At 44.1% G+C, this 21290-nt stretch overlaps 1 protein-coding gene across 4 annotated transcripts in view; it reads left to right on the forward strand.

Moving 5' to 3' along the window:
• LOC115123893 (phosphatidate phosphatase LPIN1-like) overlaps window positions 1-6913 on the forward strand; it is a 47648-nt gene extending 40735 nt beyond the window's left edge. For 2 of the 4 annotated variants that reach the window (XM_065004294.1, XM_029653251.2), the window contains 9 exons: window positions 44-136; window positions 403-470; window positions 1254-1392; window positions 2922-3070; window positions 3176-3262; window positions 3902-4054; window positions 4258-4372; window positions 4623-4726; window positions 4903-6913. In XM_065004294.1, coding sequence (XP_064860366.1) covers window positions 44-136; window positions 403-470; window positions 1254-1392; window positions 2922-3070; window positions 3176-3262; window positions 3902-4054; window positions 4258-4372; window positions 4623-4726; window positions 4903-5233 — 1239 coding nt within the window. In that variant the 3' untranslated portion in view covers window positions 5234-6913. The remainder of the gene's footprint in view (window positions 1-43; window positions 137-402; window positions 471-1253; window positions 1393-2921; window positions 3071-3175; window positions 3263-3901; window positions 4055-4257; window positions 4373-4622; window positions 4727-4902) is intronic. The other 2 variants (XR_010459791.1, XR_010459790.1) reach the window with 2 other exon arrangements.
• Window positions 6914-21290: the final 14377 nt, after the last annotated feature.

Genomic DNA, 21290 nt, shown 5'->3' on the forward strand with positions numbered 1-21290 from the left:
TTGAGTTGTAGTTTTGGTCAGGAACTGTGTGCATTTGTTCCAGGCCTCAGTGGAGAACATCATGAAGGAGAAGATGCCCAAGAAAGGAGGCCGCTGGTGGTTCTCGTGGCGCAGCAGGAACAGCGACTCCAAATCGGTACACACCTCAGCTCAAATACACACACCTATGTAACACACACACCTCTGTAACACACACACCTCTGTAACACACACACCTCTAACACACACACCTCTAACACACACACCTCTGTAACACACCTCCTGAACAAACTTCTATAACATAACTATAACTGGGAAACTTCTGCAGAAGTTACAGCATTGGAGGCCTAGTTGACTGGCGTATTATATTTGTTAGAATGTCGTGGTTGTTGTATGGGTGTGTGACTGGTTGTTTTACCCCAGGACTCCGTGTCTGAGACAGGAGTTGGAGATGAGGGTGACACCTCTCTCAGCATGGCTTCAGTCAACGGGTAACTACACTTCTCTAACACCAGAAAAGCTTATCATGTGCAATAGAATTTAATCATTTTGAATACACGTTTATATACTGTAGTTTACAGATCCTCATATACGTTATACAGAAAGGGTCGGTTTCATGAACCGATTCTCCTTTGAGTTTGTTTTTTTGGTTTAAAATTTGTCCGGGAAACCACCCCTAAAAATGTGTACTACATGTTTTATAGTGTTAATATTCTGGTTATAAAGTAATGTATACTACATGTTTTATAGTGTTAATATTCTGGTTATAAGGTCATGTATACTACATGTTTTATAGTGTTAATATTCTGGTTATAAGGTCATGTATACTACATGTTTTATAGTGTTAATATTCTGGTTATAAGGTCATGTATACTACATGTTTTATAGTGTTAATATTCTGGTTATAAGGTCATGTATACTACATGTTTTATAGTGTTAATATTCTGGTTATAAGGTCATGTGTACTACATGTTTTATAGTGTTAATATTCTGGTTATAAAGTCATGTATACTACATGTTTTATAGTGTTAATATTCTGGTTATAAGGTCATGTATACTACATGTTTTATAGTGTTAATATTCTGGTTATAAGGTCATGTATACTACATGTTTTATAGTGTTAATATTCTGGTTATAAAGTCATGTGTACTACATGTTTTATATAGTGTTAATATTCTGGTTATAAAGTCATGTATACTACATGTTTTATATAGTGTTAATATTCTGGTTATAAAGTAAAAAATGTATTTATAGCTTAACTGTTGTCATGACAGAATGAAGGAGGAGTCTTCCTCCAGCGATGAGGACCACAGATTGTCCAATCAGGGCTCAGAATCCTGCAACGCCGAGCCCCTTCTCACACCCGGTAGTGTGTGCTACAGGAAGACCCTCAGACTGACCCCAGAGCAGCTGGTGAGGAACAATACTTCTGACCTCTTTATCTGGCGACGTTGTGTTCAGTGTGTCTGGCTAATGTAGTCTTCAGGCCAGTCTGCAGTTGAACCACTCAGTAGCAGGGTTAGAGTTAGTCTATATGGGTAATGTAGTCTTCAGGCCAGTCTGCAGTTGAACCACTCAGTAGCAGGGTTAGAGTTAGTCTATATGGGTAATGTAGTCTTTATGTCTTCAGGCCAGTCTGCAGTTGAACCACTCAGTAGCAGGGTTAGAGTTAGTCTATATGGGTAATGTAGTCTTTATGTCTTCAGGCCAGTCTGCAGTTGAACCACTCAGTAGCAGGGTTAGAGCTAGTCTATATGGGTAATGTAGTCTATGTCTTCAGGCCAGTCTGCAGTTGAACCACTCAGTAGCAGGGTTAGAGTTAGTCTATATGGGTAATGTAGGCTTTATGTCCTCAGGCCAGTCTGCAGTTGAACCACTCAGTAGCAGGGTTAGAGTTAGTCTATATGGGTAATGTAGTCTTTATGTCCTCAGGCCAGTCTGCAGTTGAACCACTCAGTAGCAGGGTTAGCGTTAGAGGGTGTATGGGTAATGTATTCTTTGTGTCCTCAGGCCAGTCTGCAGTTGAACCTCTTAGTAGCAGGGTTAGCGTTAGAGGGTGTATGGGTAATGTAGTCTTTGTGTCCTCAGGCCAGTCTGCAGTTGAACCTCTTAGTAGCAGGGTTAGCGTTAGAGGGTGTATGGGTAATGTAGTCTTTGTGTCCTCAGGCCAGTCTGCAGTTGAACCTCTTAGTAGCAGGGTTAGCGTTAGAGGGTGTATGGGTAATGTAGTCTTTGTGTTCTCAGGCCAGTCTGCAGTTGAACCTCTTAGTAGCAGGGTTAGCGTTAGAGGGTGTATGGGTAATGTAGTCTTTGTGTCCTCAGGCCAGTCTGCAGTTGAAACTCTTAGTAGCAGGGTTAGCGTTAGAGGGTGTATGGGTAATGTAGTCTTTGTCCTCAGGCCAGTCTGCAGTTGAACCTCTTAGTAGCAGGGTTAGCGTTAGAGGGTGTATGGGTAATGTAGTCTTTGTGTCCTCAGGCCAGTCTGCAGTTGAAACTCTTAGTAGCAGGGTTAGCGTTAGAGGGTGTATGGGTAATGTAGTCTGTGTCCTCAGGCCAGTCTGCAGTTGAAACTCTTAGTAGCAGGGTTAGCGTTAGAGGGTGTATGGGTAATGTAGTCTTTGTGTTCTCAGGCCAGTCTGCAGTTGAACCTCTTAATAGCAGGGTTAGCGTTAGAGGGTGTATGGGTAATGTAGTCTTTGTGTTCTCAGGCCAGTCTGCAGTTGAAACTCTTAGTAGCAGGGTTAGCGTTAGAGGGTGTATGGGTAATGTAGTCTTTGTGTCCTCAGGCCAGTCTGCAGTTGAACCTCTTAGTAGCAGGGTTAGCGTTAGAGGGTGTATGGGTAATGTAGTCTTTGTGTCCTCAGGCCAGTCTGCAGTTGAACCTCTTAGTAGCAGGGTTAGCATTAGAGGGTGTATGGGTAATGTAGTCTTTGTGTCCTCAGGCCAGTCTGCAGTTGAAGGTGGGTCCTAATGAGGTGGTGTTCAGTGTGACCACTCAGTACCAGGGCACCTGCCGCTGCCAAGGCACCATCTACCTCTGGAACTGGGACGACAAGATCATCATCTCAGACATTGACGGCACCATCACCAGGTGTGTGTGTGTGTGTGCATGAGTTTTATTGGCAATTGTGTGTGATCATGTGAAATCTCTGTTAATGGTAGTCTAATGAGGTGTGTGTGCGTGCGTCTCTTTCAGGTCGGACACCCTGGGCCACATTCTTCCCACGCTGGGTAAAGACTGGACGCATCAGGGCATTGCCCGCCTCTACCACCGAGTCAGCCAGTGAGTTACCACAGGAGTAATTCAATAACTATAGATGAGCATTACAGTAATGAAACCTAGGTCACATTTAGAATAGGGCTCAACGTAAGATCAATGAATCATATCAACTTTATTCATGGTGTTTCAATCTACAAGGTTTAGTACGTTGCACCCTCATGAAGGCAGCCCTGCCCCTGACGCTCATTAGTTAAACTACTGTCCCCTCCATCGCTCTTAGGAAACACTGAGACTGAATTATTCTACTATCTCATTCTCTTGCTCTACCTATCCTTCTATCTTTCAATTCAATTCAAGGGGCTTTATTGGCGTGGGAAACATATGTTTACATTGCCAAAGCAAGTGAGGTAGATAAAAAGAAAACAGTAAACATTACACAAACGTTCCAAAAGAATAAAGACATTACAAATGTCATATTATGTCTATATACAGTGTTGTAACGATGTGAAAATAGTTAAAGTACACAAGGGGAAAATAAATAAACATATGGGTGGTGTGTGTTCTTCACTGGTTGACCTTTTCTTGTGGCAACAGGTCACAGATCTTGCTGCTGTGATGTCACACTGTGGTATTTCACCCAGTAGATATGGGAGTTTATCAAAATATGATTTGTTTCTCTCTATCCCTCTCTCTCTCTTTCAGGAATGGTTATAAGTTTATGTACTGCTCAGCGAGGGCCATAGGTATGGCTGATATGACGAGGGGGTATCTACACTGGGTCAACGAGAGAGGAACCATGCTGCCTATTGGACCTGTCCTACTCAGCCCCAGCAGTCTGTTCTCAGCTCTGCACAGGTGAGAAACACATACACTCACACACCATCGTTCATCACCATCATCATCGTAAAAATAAACACAGCAGAAGCAAAGAGTCAAACGCAAAAGTGAACAATCATATGTAACGATGTACAGCCGCTGATGTAATAGAACTTGCTATCCCTGTATTGTATAACGATGATTCCGTCCGTCCTGTCGCGTCCTTCTTGTCCTTCCTGTAGGGAGGTGATAGAGAAGAAGCCTGAGAGGTTTAAGATCCAGTGTCTGACCGACGTGAAGCAGCTGTTCTACCCCAACACTGAGCCTTTCTACGCAGCCTTCGGCAACAGAGCCACGGTGAGAGCCCTGCTCCCTCCATCACTGCATACATTACCTTATGGAAACATCTGCCTTCATCTGACTGGAACCATGCACAGTAATTAACCGATCTGTAACCGATCTGTAACCGATCTGTAAATGTGACAGATTCAGCCAAAAGGCTATTTGCAACCTGAATATTCTGTTTGCTACTGTTGCAGTTGTTGTTTTATGCGTGTTTTTGGATAGTATGTCGGTGGTTGTTAAAGTTGTTGTTGTTGTTGTTTAGGATGTGTATTCCTATAAGGAGGTGGGCGTTCCCCTAAACAGGATCTTCACAGTCAACCCCAAGGGAGAGCTGATTCAGGAACACGCTAAGACCAACATCTCATCGTAAGTCATCTCTCTCTTTCTCTTCATCCCTCTATCTTTCTCCCTCGTATCTTTCTTCATCTGTCTTTGTCTGTCTCTGTTTCTCTCTCCCTCAGTAGCTCTCTCTTCCTCTCTCTGTCTTTGTGTCTGTCTATGAACAATGAAGTGAATTATGTTTCTGTTTGTGTCCCTACCAGGTATGGTGGTCTGTGTGAGGTGGTGGACCACGTCTTTCCCCTGTTGATCAGAGGCCACGTCTCTGACGTCTCCTGCCCTGACACCTTCAGCCAGTTCACCTACTGGAGAGAACAGCTGCCCCAGGTCCACATCCCTGACCAGGTCCACAGCCCTGACCAGGTCCACATCCCTGACCAGGTCCACATCCCTGACCAGGTCCACAGCCCAGACCACCCACAGGTCCACAGCCCCAAGTCCACAGCCCCGACCAGCCCCAAGTCCACAGCGCCGACCAGCCCCTGGACAACAGCTGAGGAGACCCCACACCACATCAGACCACCCCAGGAGTGAGCTGTGTGCAATCACGGAAGGGAAGGGAGAGACACACTCAAACTCATAATGATGCAGGCATGCAAATGCAAGAAGCATGTATCTGCTCTAATGCCACACATACACACACAGCTATGCAGAGGCAGACCTTGCACTAGTGAAAATGTACTTGCTACAACAACAGGCATGTTAGCACTGAGTGGTATTTATATGTAGTCATCATTTATATTTATGTTTTACTCTTCAGTGTTGTTTTCTCTGCATTACCTAGCCTACTCATACACGGCCTACTGTTCATCAGGTGAAATAGGTACATTACCTAGCCTACTCATACACGGCCTACTGTTCATCAGGTGAAATAGGTACATTACCTAGCCTACTCATACACGGCCTACTGTTCATCAGGTGAAATAGGTACATTACCTAGCCTACTCATACAGAGCCTACTGTTCATCAGGTGAAATAGGTACATTACCTAGCCTACTCATACACGGCCTACTGTTCATCAGGTGAAATAGGTACATTACCTAGCCTACTCATACACGGCCTACTGTTCATCAGGTGAAATAGGTACATTACCTAGCCTACTCATACAGAGCCTACTGTTCATCAGGTGAAATAGGTACATTACCTAGCCTACTCATACACGGCCTACTGTTCATCAGGTGAAATAGGTACATTACCTAGCCTACTCATACACGGCCTACTGTTCATCAGGTGAAATAGGTACATTACCTAGCCTACTCATACACGGCCTACTGTTCATCAGGTGAAATAGGTACATTACCTAGCCTACTCATACACGGCCTACTGTTCATCAGGTGAAATAGGTACATTACCTAGCCTACTCATACACGGCCTACTGTTCATCAGGTGAAATAGGTACATTACCTAGCCTACTCATACACGGCCTACTGTTCATCAGGTGAAATAGGTACATTACCTAGCCTACTCATACACGGCCTACTGTTCATCAGGTGAAATAGGTACATTACCTAGCCTACTCATACAGAGCCTACTGTTCATCAGGTGAAATAGGTACATTACCTAGCCTACTCATACAGAGCCTACTGTTCATCAGGTGAAATAGGTACATTACCTAGCCTACTCATACACGGCCTACTGTTCATCAGGTGAAATAGGTACATTACCTAGCCTACTCATACACGGCCTACTGTTCATCAGGTGAAATAGGTACATTACCTAGCCTACTCATACACGGCCTACTGTTCATCAGGTGAAATAGGTACATTACCTAGCCTAGTCATACACGGCCTACTGTTCATCAGGTGAAATAGGTACATTACCTAGCCTAGTCATACACGGCCTACTGTTCATCAGGTGAAATACAGTACCTTGTAAAAGTATTCACCCCCCCTTTGCTTTTTTCCTATTTTGTTGCATTACAACCTGTAATTTAAATGTATTTTTATTTTGATTTCATCAAAATAGTCCAAATTGGTGAAGTGAAATGAAAAAAACTACATGTTTAAGAAAAGTGTGCTATGAAGCCCCTAAATAAGATCTGGTGCAACCAATTACCTTCAGAAGTCCCATAATTAGTTAAATAAAGTCCACCTGTGTGCAATCTAAGTGTCACATGATCTGTCACATGATCTCAGTATATAAACACCTGTTCTGAAAGGCCCCAGAGTCTGCAACACCACTAATCAAGGGGGACCACAAAGCAAGCGGCACCATGAAGACCAAGGAGCTCTCCAAACAGGTCAGGGATAAAGTTGTGGAGAAAAAGTACAGATTAGGGTTGGGTTATAAAAGAATATCCAACATTTTGAACATCCCACTGAGCACCATTAAATTCATTATTAAAGAATGGAAAGGATATGGCACCACAACAAACCCGCCAAGAGAGGGCCGCCCACCAAAACTCACGGGCCAGGCAAGGAGGGCATTAATCAGAGAGGCAACAAAGAGACCAAAGATAACCCTGAAGGAGCTGCAAAGCTCCATAGTGGATATTGGAGTATCTGTCCATAGAACCACTTTAAGCCATGCACTCCACAGAGCTGGGCTTTATGGGAGAGTGGCCAGAAAAAAAATCCATTGCTTAAAAAAAAAATAAGCAAACATGTTTGCTGTTCACCAAAAGGCATGTGGGAGACTCCCCAAACATATGAAAGAAGATACTCTGGTCAGATGAGACTAAAATTGAGCTCTTTGGCCATCAAGGAAAACACTCTGTCTGGGGCAAACCCAACACCTCTCATCACCCCGAGAACACCATCCCCACAGTGAAGCATGGTAGTGGTAGCATCATGCTGTGTGGATGTTTTTCCATTGGCAGGGACTGGGTAACTGGTCAGAATTGAAGGAATGATGGATAGCGCTAAATACAGGGAAATTCATGAGAGAAACCTGTTTCAGTCTTCCAGAGATTTGAGATTGGTTCACCTTCCAGCAGGACAATGAGTGAATAGTTATGCAAGTTCAGTTTTCTTGTCTTATTTCTTGTTTGTTTCCCAATGAAAAATATTTAGCATCTTCAAGTGGTAGGCATGTTGTGTAAATCAAATGATACAAACCCCCCAAAAATCTATTTTAATTCCAGGTTGTATGGCAACAAAATAGGATTAATTGCCAAGGGGGTGATTACTTTCGCGAGCCACTGTAGGTACTACTTTTAGGCAAAAGAAGCACTGATTCAGTTGCCTGACGACTCAAACTGAATTCTTCCTCTGCTCTATGTTCTCTAAATACTTCAGTCTGAGACTGCCATCGTTGAAATAACTTGTGGTGACGTCAAAATGAGGGGTGTTGTACAAAACAAAGTCATCAGCGATTGGATCATCTCTAACCAGAGTATCAAAGCCAATAACACATGTTTAAAACACCGCTTTACCCACGTGTGTTCTTGCTCTGGCCCAACCCATCGGTGTCTGGGACCAATCAGAATGGTTCAAATGTGATTGAGTTCTAGAAATTGTCAGGAAGGTACTCAGATCCCGACTCATTGCAGAGAAGAAACTAATGGCGTGGCGTAGCGTTTAGCCAGAGCAAGGAGTTTGGGTAACCAGACAACTGATAAAAGTACAGCCTACTGGGAAAAATTACTGTGAAGTACGGTCTACCTGAAAAAAATCACTGTGAAGTACAGTCGACCTGGAAAAATAATTGTGAAGTAGAGCCTAACACTGAAACAGCTGAGTTTCACCCAGATAACGTTGTCTGATTAATGGCATTACTTTTGATTGAATCTCCTACATTTTCAGATCTAATGTTCACATACATTTTAGGCGCTAATGTAATAAATGCTCAGCAATACAATATTATTATTAACTTGCAATGAAAATATTATAGGACATGACGATAATTCAGTTCACCTGTGAGCTCCAAACTTGTCATTATAATTGATATATATACCACGGCTAAGGGCTGTTCTTATGCACTACGCAACGCGGAGAGCTCCGATACAGCCCTTACCTTTGGTTTATTGGCCATATACCACAAACCCCCGAGGTGCCTTATTGCTGTTATAAACTGGTTAGCAACGTAATTAGAGCAGTAAAAATAAAATGTTTTGTCATACCCGTGGAATAAGGTCTGATATACCATGGCTGTCAGCCAATCAGCATTCAGGGCGCAAACCACCCAGTTTATAAGAAGTTTTAAATCATGTTTCCTTTTGGGTTCCATGTAGAACCCTTTCCACAGAGGGTTGTACCTGAAACCAAACATGGTTCTATCTGGAACCAAAAGGGGTTCTTCAAAGGGTTCTCCTATGGGGACAGCCGAAGAACCCTTTTTGGTTCTAGATAGCACCTTTTTTCTAAGAGTGTAGTAGCATTCCATATTAGGGTTTTATTCTTCAGTTTCTTGTCTTGTTCTATGTAAGGTAAATATGTTACTGATCAACTGAACTAAACCTGGTAACTATTGTAGCTCTTCAGTTTATTAACAAGGCACGGGGGGGGATGTTCCTCTCTCATTGATGTCTCTCACCCATAGTCATCAATAGTCCTTTAATGCTAATTTAACACTTTAGAATAGACATCTAAAACTGTCATTACTCTGATAATAAGCAACGCAAGAAAACTCAGGTTGTTTCACTCTGTTTCTATGGACAATGACACATAACATATCATATTCTCACTGCGTGCACTGTGCAGGGAGATTGTCTTGGCTACCATTATGGTCACTGAATAGCCTACTAGTCCTGTCGCATCAGTCAGGTGTGTGACAGCTCTTTTTGGGGGGAGTATTATGTTGCAGACAATAGAAAACATATTCTTTCATTTGCTTTGGTTGTCCATCATCTTCAACTCTAACTGCGAGATGAGAGAAACCTACTAATTTATGAACTATTTCATGAATCTATCATTTTTAAGAAGCAGCTTGTGAACACGCTTGTATTTGGCCTTTGATTTTATATATTGTGTTTATGTGATCGTTCATATTCAGAGTATTGGTGTTTATTCTCACTTTTGTATATAGTGCAATGTTTTTTAGTAATCTAATTCAGAAACATTGATCTTGTCAGTCATTGGCTGGCTTCTGGACTACAGTAGTTTGATCTAAAATGGCTAACAACATTTTGCATTGACTTCAGTGTCCACTGAAGCAAAGCCATTGAGGAGTTCTACAACAGTGAAAATGCAATATTCTACTAAATTCTAGAATCTATTACTAAGATACAAATAACTTTATAGATTACAACACTGATGTTCCTTGTAATGGATGAAAGCATGGATAGATGGATAGGTGGATGGATGAGTGAAAGGAGGCATGTGATGTCACTGTTGCGTTGTGTTCACTTGTCTTGTCCTGTGTGTCTTTGGTTCCTCTTGTCTCCTTAATGTATTGTCACACAATTTCTGGTTAAGCAGACTGACTGTTCTTTCTGTGAAAGATCCATATGAACAAAGTGATTTTGTCTTATGTCTTGGTTGTCTGTCCTCTTTGGTTTTGTTTCTAAGATGTACAGAATCCATTACTCTTGCACTGTGTCATGTTGTATAGCTAAACAATCTGGTTTCAAAAATAACTGTATATTGAAAATAATTATTTCAATAAATGCTAAGATGATTGTTGATGGATGTGCATGTGTCTCATCTCTCCTCCCTGAAGTGAACATGTCATGATGTGAAACCAGATGAGTATTTCCTTAGTTTCAGAGTTGTATACCATGGTAACAGAACTAACGCCCATACTGCCCATGTTTACCATGGTATCAGAACTAACACCCATTACTGCCCATGTATACCATGGTATCAGAACTAACACCCATTACTGTCCATGTATACCATGGTATCAGAACTAAGACCCATTACTGCCCATGTATACCATGGTATCAGAACTAACACCCATTACTGCCCATGTATACCATGGTAACAGAACTAACGCCCATTACTGCCCATGTATACCATGGTATCAGAACTAACACCCATTACTGCCCATGTATACCATGGTAACAGAACTAACGCCCATACTGCCCATGTTTACCATGGTAACATAATTAACCCCCATACTGCCCATGTATACCATGGCATCAGATCTAACCCCCATACTGCCCATGTTTACCATGGTAACAGAACTAACGCCCATACTGCCCATGTTTACCATGGTAACATAACTAACCCCCATACTGCCCATGTATACCATGGTATCAGAACTAACCCCCATACTGCCCATGTTTACCATGGTAACAGAACTAACGCCCATACTGCCCATGTTTACCATGGTAACATAATTAACCCCATACTGCCCATGTATACCATGGTATCAGAACTAACCCCCATACTGCCCATGTTTACCATGGTAACAGAACTAACGCCCATACTGCCCATGTTTACCATGGTAACATAATTAACCCCCATACTGCCCATGTATACCATGGCATCAGATCTAGCCCCCATACTGCCCATGTTTACCATGGTAACATAACTAACCCCCATACTGCCCATGTATACCATGGTATCAGAACTAACGCCCATAATGCCCATGTATACCACGGTAACATAACTAACCCTCATACTGCCCATGTATACCATGGTATCAGAACTAACCCCCATACTGCCCATGTTTACCATGGTAACAGAACTAACGCCCATACTGCCCATGTTTACCATGGTAACATAATTAACCCCCATACTGCCCATGTATACCATGGCATCAGATCTAACCCCCATACTGGCCATGTTTACCATGGTAACATAACTAACCCCCATACTGCCCATGTATACCATGGTATCAGAACTAACGCCCATAATGCCCATGTATACCATGGTAACATAACTAACCCCCATACTGCCCATGTATACCATGGTATCAGAACTAACGCCCATACTGCCCATGTTTACCATGGTAACAGAACTAACACCCATACTGCCCATGTATACCATGGTAACAGAACTAACACCTATTACTGCCCATGTATACCATGGTATCAGAACTAACACCTATTACTGCCCATGTATACCATGGTATATCAGAACTAACACCTATTACTGCCCATGTATACCATGGTATCAGATCTAACCCCCATACTGCCCATGTTTACCATGGTAACAGAACTAACGCCCATAATGCCCATGTATACCATGGTATCAGAACTAACCCCCATACTGCCCATGTATACCATGGCATCAGATCTAACCCCCATACTGCCCATGTTTACCATGGTAACATAATTAACCCCCATACTGCCCATGTATACCATGGTATCAGAACTAACCCCCATACTGCCCATGTATACCATGGCATCAGATCTAACCCCCATACTGCCCATGTTTACCATGGTAACATAATTAACCCCCATACTGCCCATGTATACCATGGTATCAGAACTAACCCCCATACTGCCCATGTATACCATGGTATCAGAACTAACGCCCATACTGCCCATGTTTACCATGGTAACATAACTAACCCCCATACTGCCCATGTTTACCATGGTAACATAACTAACCCCCATACTGCCCATGTATACCATGGTATCAGAACTAACGCCCATAATGCCCATGTATACCATGGTAACATAACTAACCCCCATACTGCCCATGTATACCATGGTATCAGAACTAACCCCCATACTGCCCATGTTTACCATGGTAACAGAACTAACGCCCATACTGCCCATGTTTACCATGGTAACATAATTAACCCCCATACTGCCCATGTATACCATGGCATCAGATCTAACCCCCATACTGCCCATGTTTACCATGGTAACATAATTAACCCCCATACTGCCCATGTATACCATGGTATCAGAACTAACACCCATTACTGCCCATGTATACCATGGTATCAGAACTAACACCTATTACTGCCCATGTATACCATGGTATATCAGAACTAACACCTATTACTGCCCATGTATACCATGGTATCAGAACTAACACCCATTACTGCCCATGTATACCATGGTATCAGAACTAACACCTATTACTGCCCATGTATACCATGGTATCAGAACTAACGCCCATTACTGCCCATGTATACCATGGTATCAGAACTAACACCCATTACTGCCCATGTATACCATGGTAACAGAACTAACGCCCATACTGCCCATGTATACCATGGTATCAGAACTAACACCCATTACTGCCCATGTATACCATGGTATCAGAACTAACGCCCATTACTGCCCATGTATACCATGGTATCAGAACTAACGCCCATTACTGCCCATGTATACCATGGTATCAGAACTAACGCCCATTACTGCCCATGTATACCATGGTATGAGAACTAACACCTATTACTGCCCATGTATACCATGGTATCAGAACTAACACCTATTACTGCCCATGTATACCATGGTATCAGAACTAACACCCATTACTGCCCATGTATACCATGGTATCAGAACTAACGCCCATTACTGCCCATGTTTACCATGGTAACAGAACTAACGCCCATACTGCCCATGTTTACCATGGTAACATAATTAACCCCCATACTGCCCATGTATACCATGGCATCAGATCTAACCCCCATACTGCCCATGTTTACCATGGTAACATAACTAACCCCCATACTGCCCATGTATACCATGGTATCAGAACTAACGCCCATAATGCCCATGTATACCATGGTAACATAACTAACCCTCATACTGCCCATGTTTACCATGGTAACAGAACTAACACCCATACTGCCCATGTATACCATGGTATCAGAACTAACACCCATTACTGCCCATGTTTACCATGGTAACAGAACTAACGCCCATAATGCCCATGTATACCATGGTATCAGAACTAACACCCATTACTGCCCATGTATACCATGGTATGAGAACTAACACCTATTACTGCCCATGTATACCATGGTATCAGACCTAACACCTATTACTGCCCATGTATACCATGGTATCAGAACTAACACCCATTACTGCCCATGTATACCATGGTATCAGAACTAACGCCCATTACTGCCCATGTATACCATGGTATCAGAACTAACACCCATTACTGCCCATGTATACCATGGTATCAGAACTAACGCCCATTACTGCCCATGTATACCATGGTATCAGAACTAACACCCATTACTGCCCATGTATACCATGGTATCAGAACTAACACCCATTACTGCCCATGTATACCATGGTATCAGAACTAACGCCCATTACTGCCCATGTATACCATGGTATCAGAACTAACACCCATTACTGCCCATGTATACCATGGTATCAGAACTAACACCCATTACTGCCCATGTATACCATGGTATCAGAACTAACGCCCATTACTGCCCATGTATACCATGGTAACAGAACTAACGCCCATTACTGCCCATGTATACCATGGTATCAGAACTAACACCCATTACTGCCCATGTATACCATGGTATCAGAACTAACGCCCATTACTGCCCATGTATACCATGGTATCAGAACTAACGCCCATTACTGCCCATGTATACCATGGTATTGCTCCATGGCTTTGTGCAGGCTTGGTATCTACTGCCATCTAATGTAGGATATACTTATAACACATAAACTCAGCAAAAAAAGAAAACGTCCCTTTTTCAGGACCCTGTCTTTCAAAGATAATTCGTAAAAATCCTAATAACTTCACAGATATTCATTGTAAAGGGTTTAACCATTGTTTCCCATGCTGGTTCAATGAACCACAAACAATTAATGAACATTCACCTGTGGACTGGTCGTTAAGACACTAACAGCTTACAGAAGGTAGGCAATTAAGGTCACAGTTATGAAAACTTAGGACACCAAAGAGGCCTTTCTACGGACTCTGAAAAACACCAAAAGAAAGATGCCCAGGGTCCCTGCTCATCTGTGTGAACATGCCTTAGGCATGCTGCAAGGAGGCATGAGGACTGCAGATGTGGCCGGGGCAATAAATTACAATGTCCGTACTGTGAGACGGCTAAGACAGCGCTACAGGGAGACAGGACGGACAGCTGATCGTCCTCACAGTGGCAGGCCACGTGTAACAACACCTCCACAGGATCAGTACATCCGAACATCACACATGCGGGACAGGCACAGGTTGGCAACAACTGCCTGAGTTACACCAGGAACACACAATCCCTCCATCAGTGCTCAGACTGTCTGCAATAGGCTGAGAGGCTGGACTGAGAGCTTGTAGGCTTGTTGTAAAGGCAGGTCCTCACCAGACATCACCGGCAATAATGTTGCCTATGGGCACAAACCCACCGCCGCTGGATCAGACAGGACTGGCAAAAAGTGCTCTTCACTGATGAGTCGCACTTTGTCTCACCAGGGGTGATGGTCGAATTTTGTGTTTATCGTTGAAGGAATGAGCGTTACACCGAGGCCTGTACTCGGATCTCAATCCCATTGAGCACGTCTGGGACCTGTTGGATCGGAGGGTGAGGGCTAGGGCCATTCCCCCCAGAAATGTCCGGGAACTTGAAGGTGCCTTGGTGGAAGAGTGGGGTAACATCTCACAGCAAGAACTGGCAAATCTGGTGCAACATCTCACAGCAAGAACTGGCAAATCTGATGCAACATCTCACAGCAAGAACTGGCAAATCTGATGCCGTCCATGAGGAGCTGCACTGCAGTACTTAGTGCAGCTGGTGGCCACACCAGATACAGACTGTTACTTTTTATTTTGACCCCCCCTTGGTTCAGGAACACATTATTCCATTTCTGTTAGTCACATGTCTGTGGAGCTTGTTCAGTTTAGGTCTCAGTTGTTGAATCTTAAATTCATACAAATATTTACACATGTTAAGTTTGCTGAAAATAAACGCAGTTGACAGTGAGAGGACGTTTCTTTTTTTTCTGAGTTTATAAAGCTCATGTAAAGAAATTAGCTCGCTGACAGTTGACACTTACTTACACGTGACTTCTGCTATTAGAATACAAAGCTCGCATTGAAAAGACGGGGATTTCGCATGTCTGGACGCAATCAGGCTACCGAAAGCGCATAGTGGGCGACGTCATTAGCACTACTCCCACAAGTCTATGGAAGGCCAAGAGTTGCAAACCGTCTTGATTTGAACACCTGTTATGGCCATTTTTACACGCGTTCATTACACCTGTTCAGTGTGCATTTAAAGGTGATTAGAACGTTTTGAATATTGTACTTTCAGATGCATGAAATTGTGCCACTGCACACGTTCTGAACGCCTGTGTAGTAACGGGTACATTTCATGGGTCTGAAAGTACCACATTGTAGCCCCTCCCACCTCAATTTCCGTGGGTTTGACTTCTTTTGACTTCTGGCCAGTGTTGCCAATTTAGCGACTTAGTCGCTATATTTAGCGAGTATTCAGACCCCTCTAGCAACACATTTTCTAAAAAAAAAAGGCTGACTAGCGACAAATCTAGTGAGTTTTTTCTGGTGTTATTGGAGACTGACGTGAAAGCACGTATCGTTCTTACCGTACTCTTCTCAACGAGCAGCGGGTGCTGCCGTGGGCCCCACCCCTGTCCCAAAGCACTCACAGGCGGCCCAGTCCAAACAGCCTCAGTCAATTACCTAGTCCACTGTGTGTGTGTGCCTCTCTGTGACATAAGCTAAACATCTAGCTGGCTAGCTCATCAGGTCTCAGTCTAAACTGTACACTCAAAAATACAGAAAGGAGTGGGAATCAAACCCTGAATTCAAAGGCTGGTTGAAGCCGTTTATTGGAGATGATACATGGGCATACTGCCTGTATTGTACGGCTGATTTCTACACCAAACTTAGTGATGTAAAAATAACACGACAACTCAAAAACATACTCAAAAGGCAAAGCCTTATAACAGTTCCACCCAAAACAAGCTCCATCTATAGTTTAAAAAATTACTCTGCAAAAAAGGCTGAGGCACCATGGCATTAGCTATCGCTGAGCACTGTTCTATGCTGCCATGTGATCACATTGGAGAAGCATGTAGAGCTGCTTTCTCAGACTCCACTGCTGCTACCCACTTCAAAATGCACAGGACAAAGTGCACAGAAATAATTAATGGTGTTCAAGCACCATACTTTCTGAAAAAGTTGGTTGCAGATGTGGGTGAGCAGCGTTTCAGCCTCCTCCTCGATGAGTCCACGGATGTGGGTGAGCAGCGTTTCAGCCTCCTCCTCGATGAGTCCACAGATGTGGGTGAGCAGCGTTTCAGCCTCCTCGATGAGACAACGGATGTAAGTGTTTCTAAGTACCTGGGGGTTGTGATAAGGTACTTTAGTGACACCAAGCAGACAATTGTATCAACATTTCTGAGGCTTGTTGAGTTGGAGGGAGGAGATGCTAAATCTATAGCCCGTGCTGTTGTGGCTTTCCTCGAGAAGTGTTGTCTTAAAAAAGAGAAACTCCTGGGGATAGGGACTGACAATGCCTCTTATGACGGGGATTAACAATGGGGTCCATAAAGTGCTGAAGGAGGAACATGGCCTCAAATATCTGGTTCTTATTCGCTGTGTGTGCCACTCTCTGCAGCTTGCTGTAAGTCATGCTTCCAATGACGCCATCCCCCGTAGTGTGGAGTACTTGGTACGAGAGACTTATAACTAGTTTTCAGTGTCTCCAAAGCACAGGGAGGCCTACAAGGCCATATATGAGACCATCAACTGTGGGGAGAAACCTTTACAGATAACCAAGGTGTGTGCCACACGTGCAGCATTTTGGACCCGTGGGAGGAACTTAGGCTGCATTTCACAGTCACCAAGTCCAGTGAACACTGCTACATGGCTGAGGTTTTATACTCCTGGTACAGTGATCCTCAAAACATGTTGTATCTGACTTTTTTAAAGTCAGTGCTGGGTGAGGTACAGTTGGCCATCAAGGCTTTTGAGGGAGAGCTCCTCTTAAGCTACTTGACAGTTTGGTTAGCCTGATCAAGTCTGTGAGCAGCAGGGTCCTGAATCTAATGGCAAATGTTGATGTACTCAAAGGGCCAATAGATGGATACCTCAGTCCCCAACCGTACCTTGGTTACCTTTTTGAGTCAAAGGCAGCTGAGCTCCACCTTGCGCCCGAGGATGAAAACAATGTCCGAAAGCGGTGTGTAGCCTTCACCAAGTCCCTCACTAATGAGTTGAGGGTGAGACTGCCGGACAACATCGAAGCATTGCAGTACATGTCAGTTTTCAATGTGGAGGAAACTAAAGCACAATAAGAGCCCTGGAGAAATAGAAAAAATAGCCAAGCTCCTTGGCTACTCCTCTGCAGAGATAGACAAGATGGTCCAGCAATGGCGTGACATCCATCTTAGTAAATGGAATGAGACAAAAAACACACTGGGCTTCTGCAGTGAGATTTGGAAGTTCAGGGATGCAGCTGATATCAACCTGTTTCAAGAACTTGCCATGGCTGCTGTGTCTGTGTTGAAACTCGAGGAGGCAGGTGAAGTGGAGGGCCAAATGTACCCCTGCTCCAGGGATTCTGAGAAATATGTTTCCATAGCCGCCGTCTCCTCTTGTGACAAGGGATACACATGACTTCTGGGAAGTGCTGCGTCTACCAGGAGATTTATCGCACAATCCCCCGTCGAAGGGGTGGTAATTGAGTCGTCTTCTTACAGAAGGCGAGAGCCAAATCGGCATATTCAGAGGGGATGCGCATGGTGGAGACCTAGTCTGGACTTTCCACCGTAGTCGCACCGGCGGAAACCTCTAAACACCTCCCCGAGCACTCTCGTGACCACCCCGTGAGAGCCCTCCATTGCCACGAAATAGTGGGGTCATGACAGGCGAACCAGCACCATGGGAAATGCAGGAAAATTGTCACCATGCCCAGTGGAGCGGTGGCCTCCCTAATTAGCCCCGATCCCAATGGTCAACTATGTAGGGTGTGAACTGGGAAGGGCATATCCACTGGAACAATAGGGATCCCTAAACTATGGGCAAATGATCTGTCAATAAAGTTCCCATCTGCACCTGAATCCACGAGCGCCTTATGCTGGGAATGTGGGGAAAACTCAGGAATACCCAAACTACACAAACATGTGTGCAGAGTGCTCTGGGTGAGCCTGGTGCCGACTCACCTGGGGTGACACGAGTGTCCTCTGTCTGCTGCCTCGACTCCCAGAGGAACCTCTCCAGCACCGACCGGCAGTGTGCCCTCTGCGGCCACAGATGGTGCATGGCCGGCCGCTCCTCCGGTCGCCCTATGTGCAGCACCTCCCAGCTCCATGGACGTAGGAGCTGTGGTGCTGGGGGATGGAATCTACAGACCCCGATCTGGACGACCGCAGGTAGCCAGTAGGTTATCCAACCGGATATACAGGTCCACCAGCTGGTCAAAGGTGAGAGTGGTGTCCCAGCAGGCCAACTCCCGACGGACGTCCTCGCTCAAACTACAATGGTAGTGATCGATCAGGGCCCTGTCATTCCATCCACGCTGGCGGCCAGGGTCCGAAAGACGAGAGAGAACTCCTGTGCTCTCCTCGTCCCCTGCCTAAGTTGGACGAGCCATTCACCCGCCGCTCTACCCTCAGGCGAGTGGTCGAAAACTGCGAAACAGTGAAATCTTTGAATTGGTCCAACACCTCTTCTCCTTCCTCCCATACAGCATTGGTCCACTCCAGGGCTTTCTCTGAGAGACAGGAGACGAAGACGGACACGCTCTCCGGGTGGACGGCTGCTAGGTAGAGCTCCAGCTGAAGTAAGAACCCCTGACATCCCGCAGCCGTCCCATCATACTCCTTCGGAAGATCGAGCTGAATCCCACTGGGACCGGGTGAAGGAGGGGTGAAGTAGTGGTGTCCTTGGTGGTGATGGTGGAGGCACTGGAGGAACTCCTCTTTTCTCCCAGCAGTCCAGATCCTGCAGGACACGATCCATGGCGATGCCAAGATGTTGTCATTTGGCCACATGCTGCTGGGACGAGCTCCTCGACCCCTAATCCGGGGTCTGCTCCGGCTGACTCCATATGGTTGGGTGCGTGATTCTGTCAGAAGGTGAGTGTAGCTGGTGCATGAAGTCAATGCGCAGGAGAGCAAAATGAGTGAGCAACGTACTTAACTAAAAAAATAAAGGCACAAGGTAAAGAAATACACTTGACCAATAACCAACAGTGAATATTACGCACGGGTGAACACAGCACCCGTCGAAAAACCAGCCATCATGAACCGAACTGAACATAGAAATAATCACGCACAACAAACATGGGGAAACAGAGGGTTAAACACATGAACATGTCATTGGATAATGAAAACCAAGTGTGTATAAAATAAAGACAAAACCAATGGAAAATGAAAGATGGATCAACGATGGCTAGAAGACCGGTGACGTCGACCACCGAACGCCGCCCAAACAAGGACAGGGACCGACCTTGGCGGAAGTCTTGACATTTATTTAGGATTCAAGGTACACTTAACCAGCATGGCTACCACAGCATTCTGCAGCGATACCCCATCCCATTTGCTTTGGGCTTAGTGGGACTATCATTTGTTTTTCAACAGGACAATGACCCAATATGCCTCCAGGCTTTGTAAGGGCTATTTGACCAAGGAGGAGAGTGATGGAGTGCTGTATCAGATGACCTGGCCTCGACATTCACCCAAACTCAAACCAATTGAGATGTTTTGGATGAATGGACCGCGGAGTGAAGTAAAAGCAGCCAACAAGTGCTCAGCATATGTGGGAACTCCTTCAAGACTGTTGGAAAAGCATTCCAGTTGAAGCTGGTTGAGAGAATCTCAAATATAAAATATATGTTGATTTGTTTAACACTATTTTGGTTACTACATGATTCCATAAAGAATATCCCTTGAATGAGTAGGTGTGTCCAAACTGTATGACTGGTACTGTATTTCCCTAATACAGTGGTCTGAAACTCATAGTTAATGTGTAATTCCTATTGGAATTTTCTGCATTTTTATTCACCTGCAACCTGCATTCAGAATGACTGCCAGGGTTGGGAAGATAGTAGACTACCGTCAACATCTAAACTGAAACAACCATTTCAGTAACAGGTGCAATAAGTCCCAGTAACAGATTGGAATAGTTGAGAAACATTTATATTTAAGTAGCTTAACATGAATCAATCAATCAATCAATGTGCATGCACAAACATAGATATTGACACAAACAATTCTAAAAATAAACCTGCAATAGAGCATGGTGGGAAATATAATAATGATGGGCATGGTTTTGGTTCAACTCTGGTTTTTATCACCAACATTGGGGTTATTTTACAACACAATGTTAATTGAACTTTTATGGTGTTAATTTAACTATTGAATCAACACTAGAAATCTTACACTGAAAAATCAACACTAGTTTACACTGGCCAATTTGCTGTGTGTGCTATGAAAGGGACACATCTGGAGGCTTCCATACAATTCAGGAACCTGTTAGTATTCTGAAGAACCATTGATGCCATGTCAAGGACCCCACCCATAACTCAGGTTCTTTATTGGGCAAGAGTTCTCCAAGTAAAGTTAGCTAGCTAGTTAGCTATCAGTTCATTTGAGTTACACAGTGGCTAGTGCAAGCATACCATTACTCCTTGACGTCCAAGGACCTTTCATTTGACTTTCAGAGGTAGACTGGCTCTGGCAGCCAAAACAGCCAAATACTATGTCTAAATGTGAAATGATTACATGCGGTTATAGAAACCTAAAGCCTTTTACTTTCATATCACATCAAAAATAATTTCACAAATGCAAAATATACACTTATGGTACACA

The sequence above is a fragment of the Oncorhynchus nerka genome, linkage group LG18 (assembly GCF_034236695.1).
Source record: "Oncorhynchus nerka isolate Pitt River linkage group LG18, Oner_Uvic_2.0, whole genome shotgun sequence".
Classification (NCBI taxonomy): Eukaryota; Metazoa; Chordata; class Actinopteri; order Salmoniformes; family Salmonidae; genus Oncorhynchus; species Oncorhynchus nerka.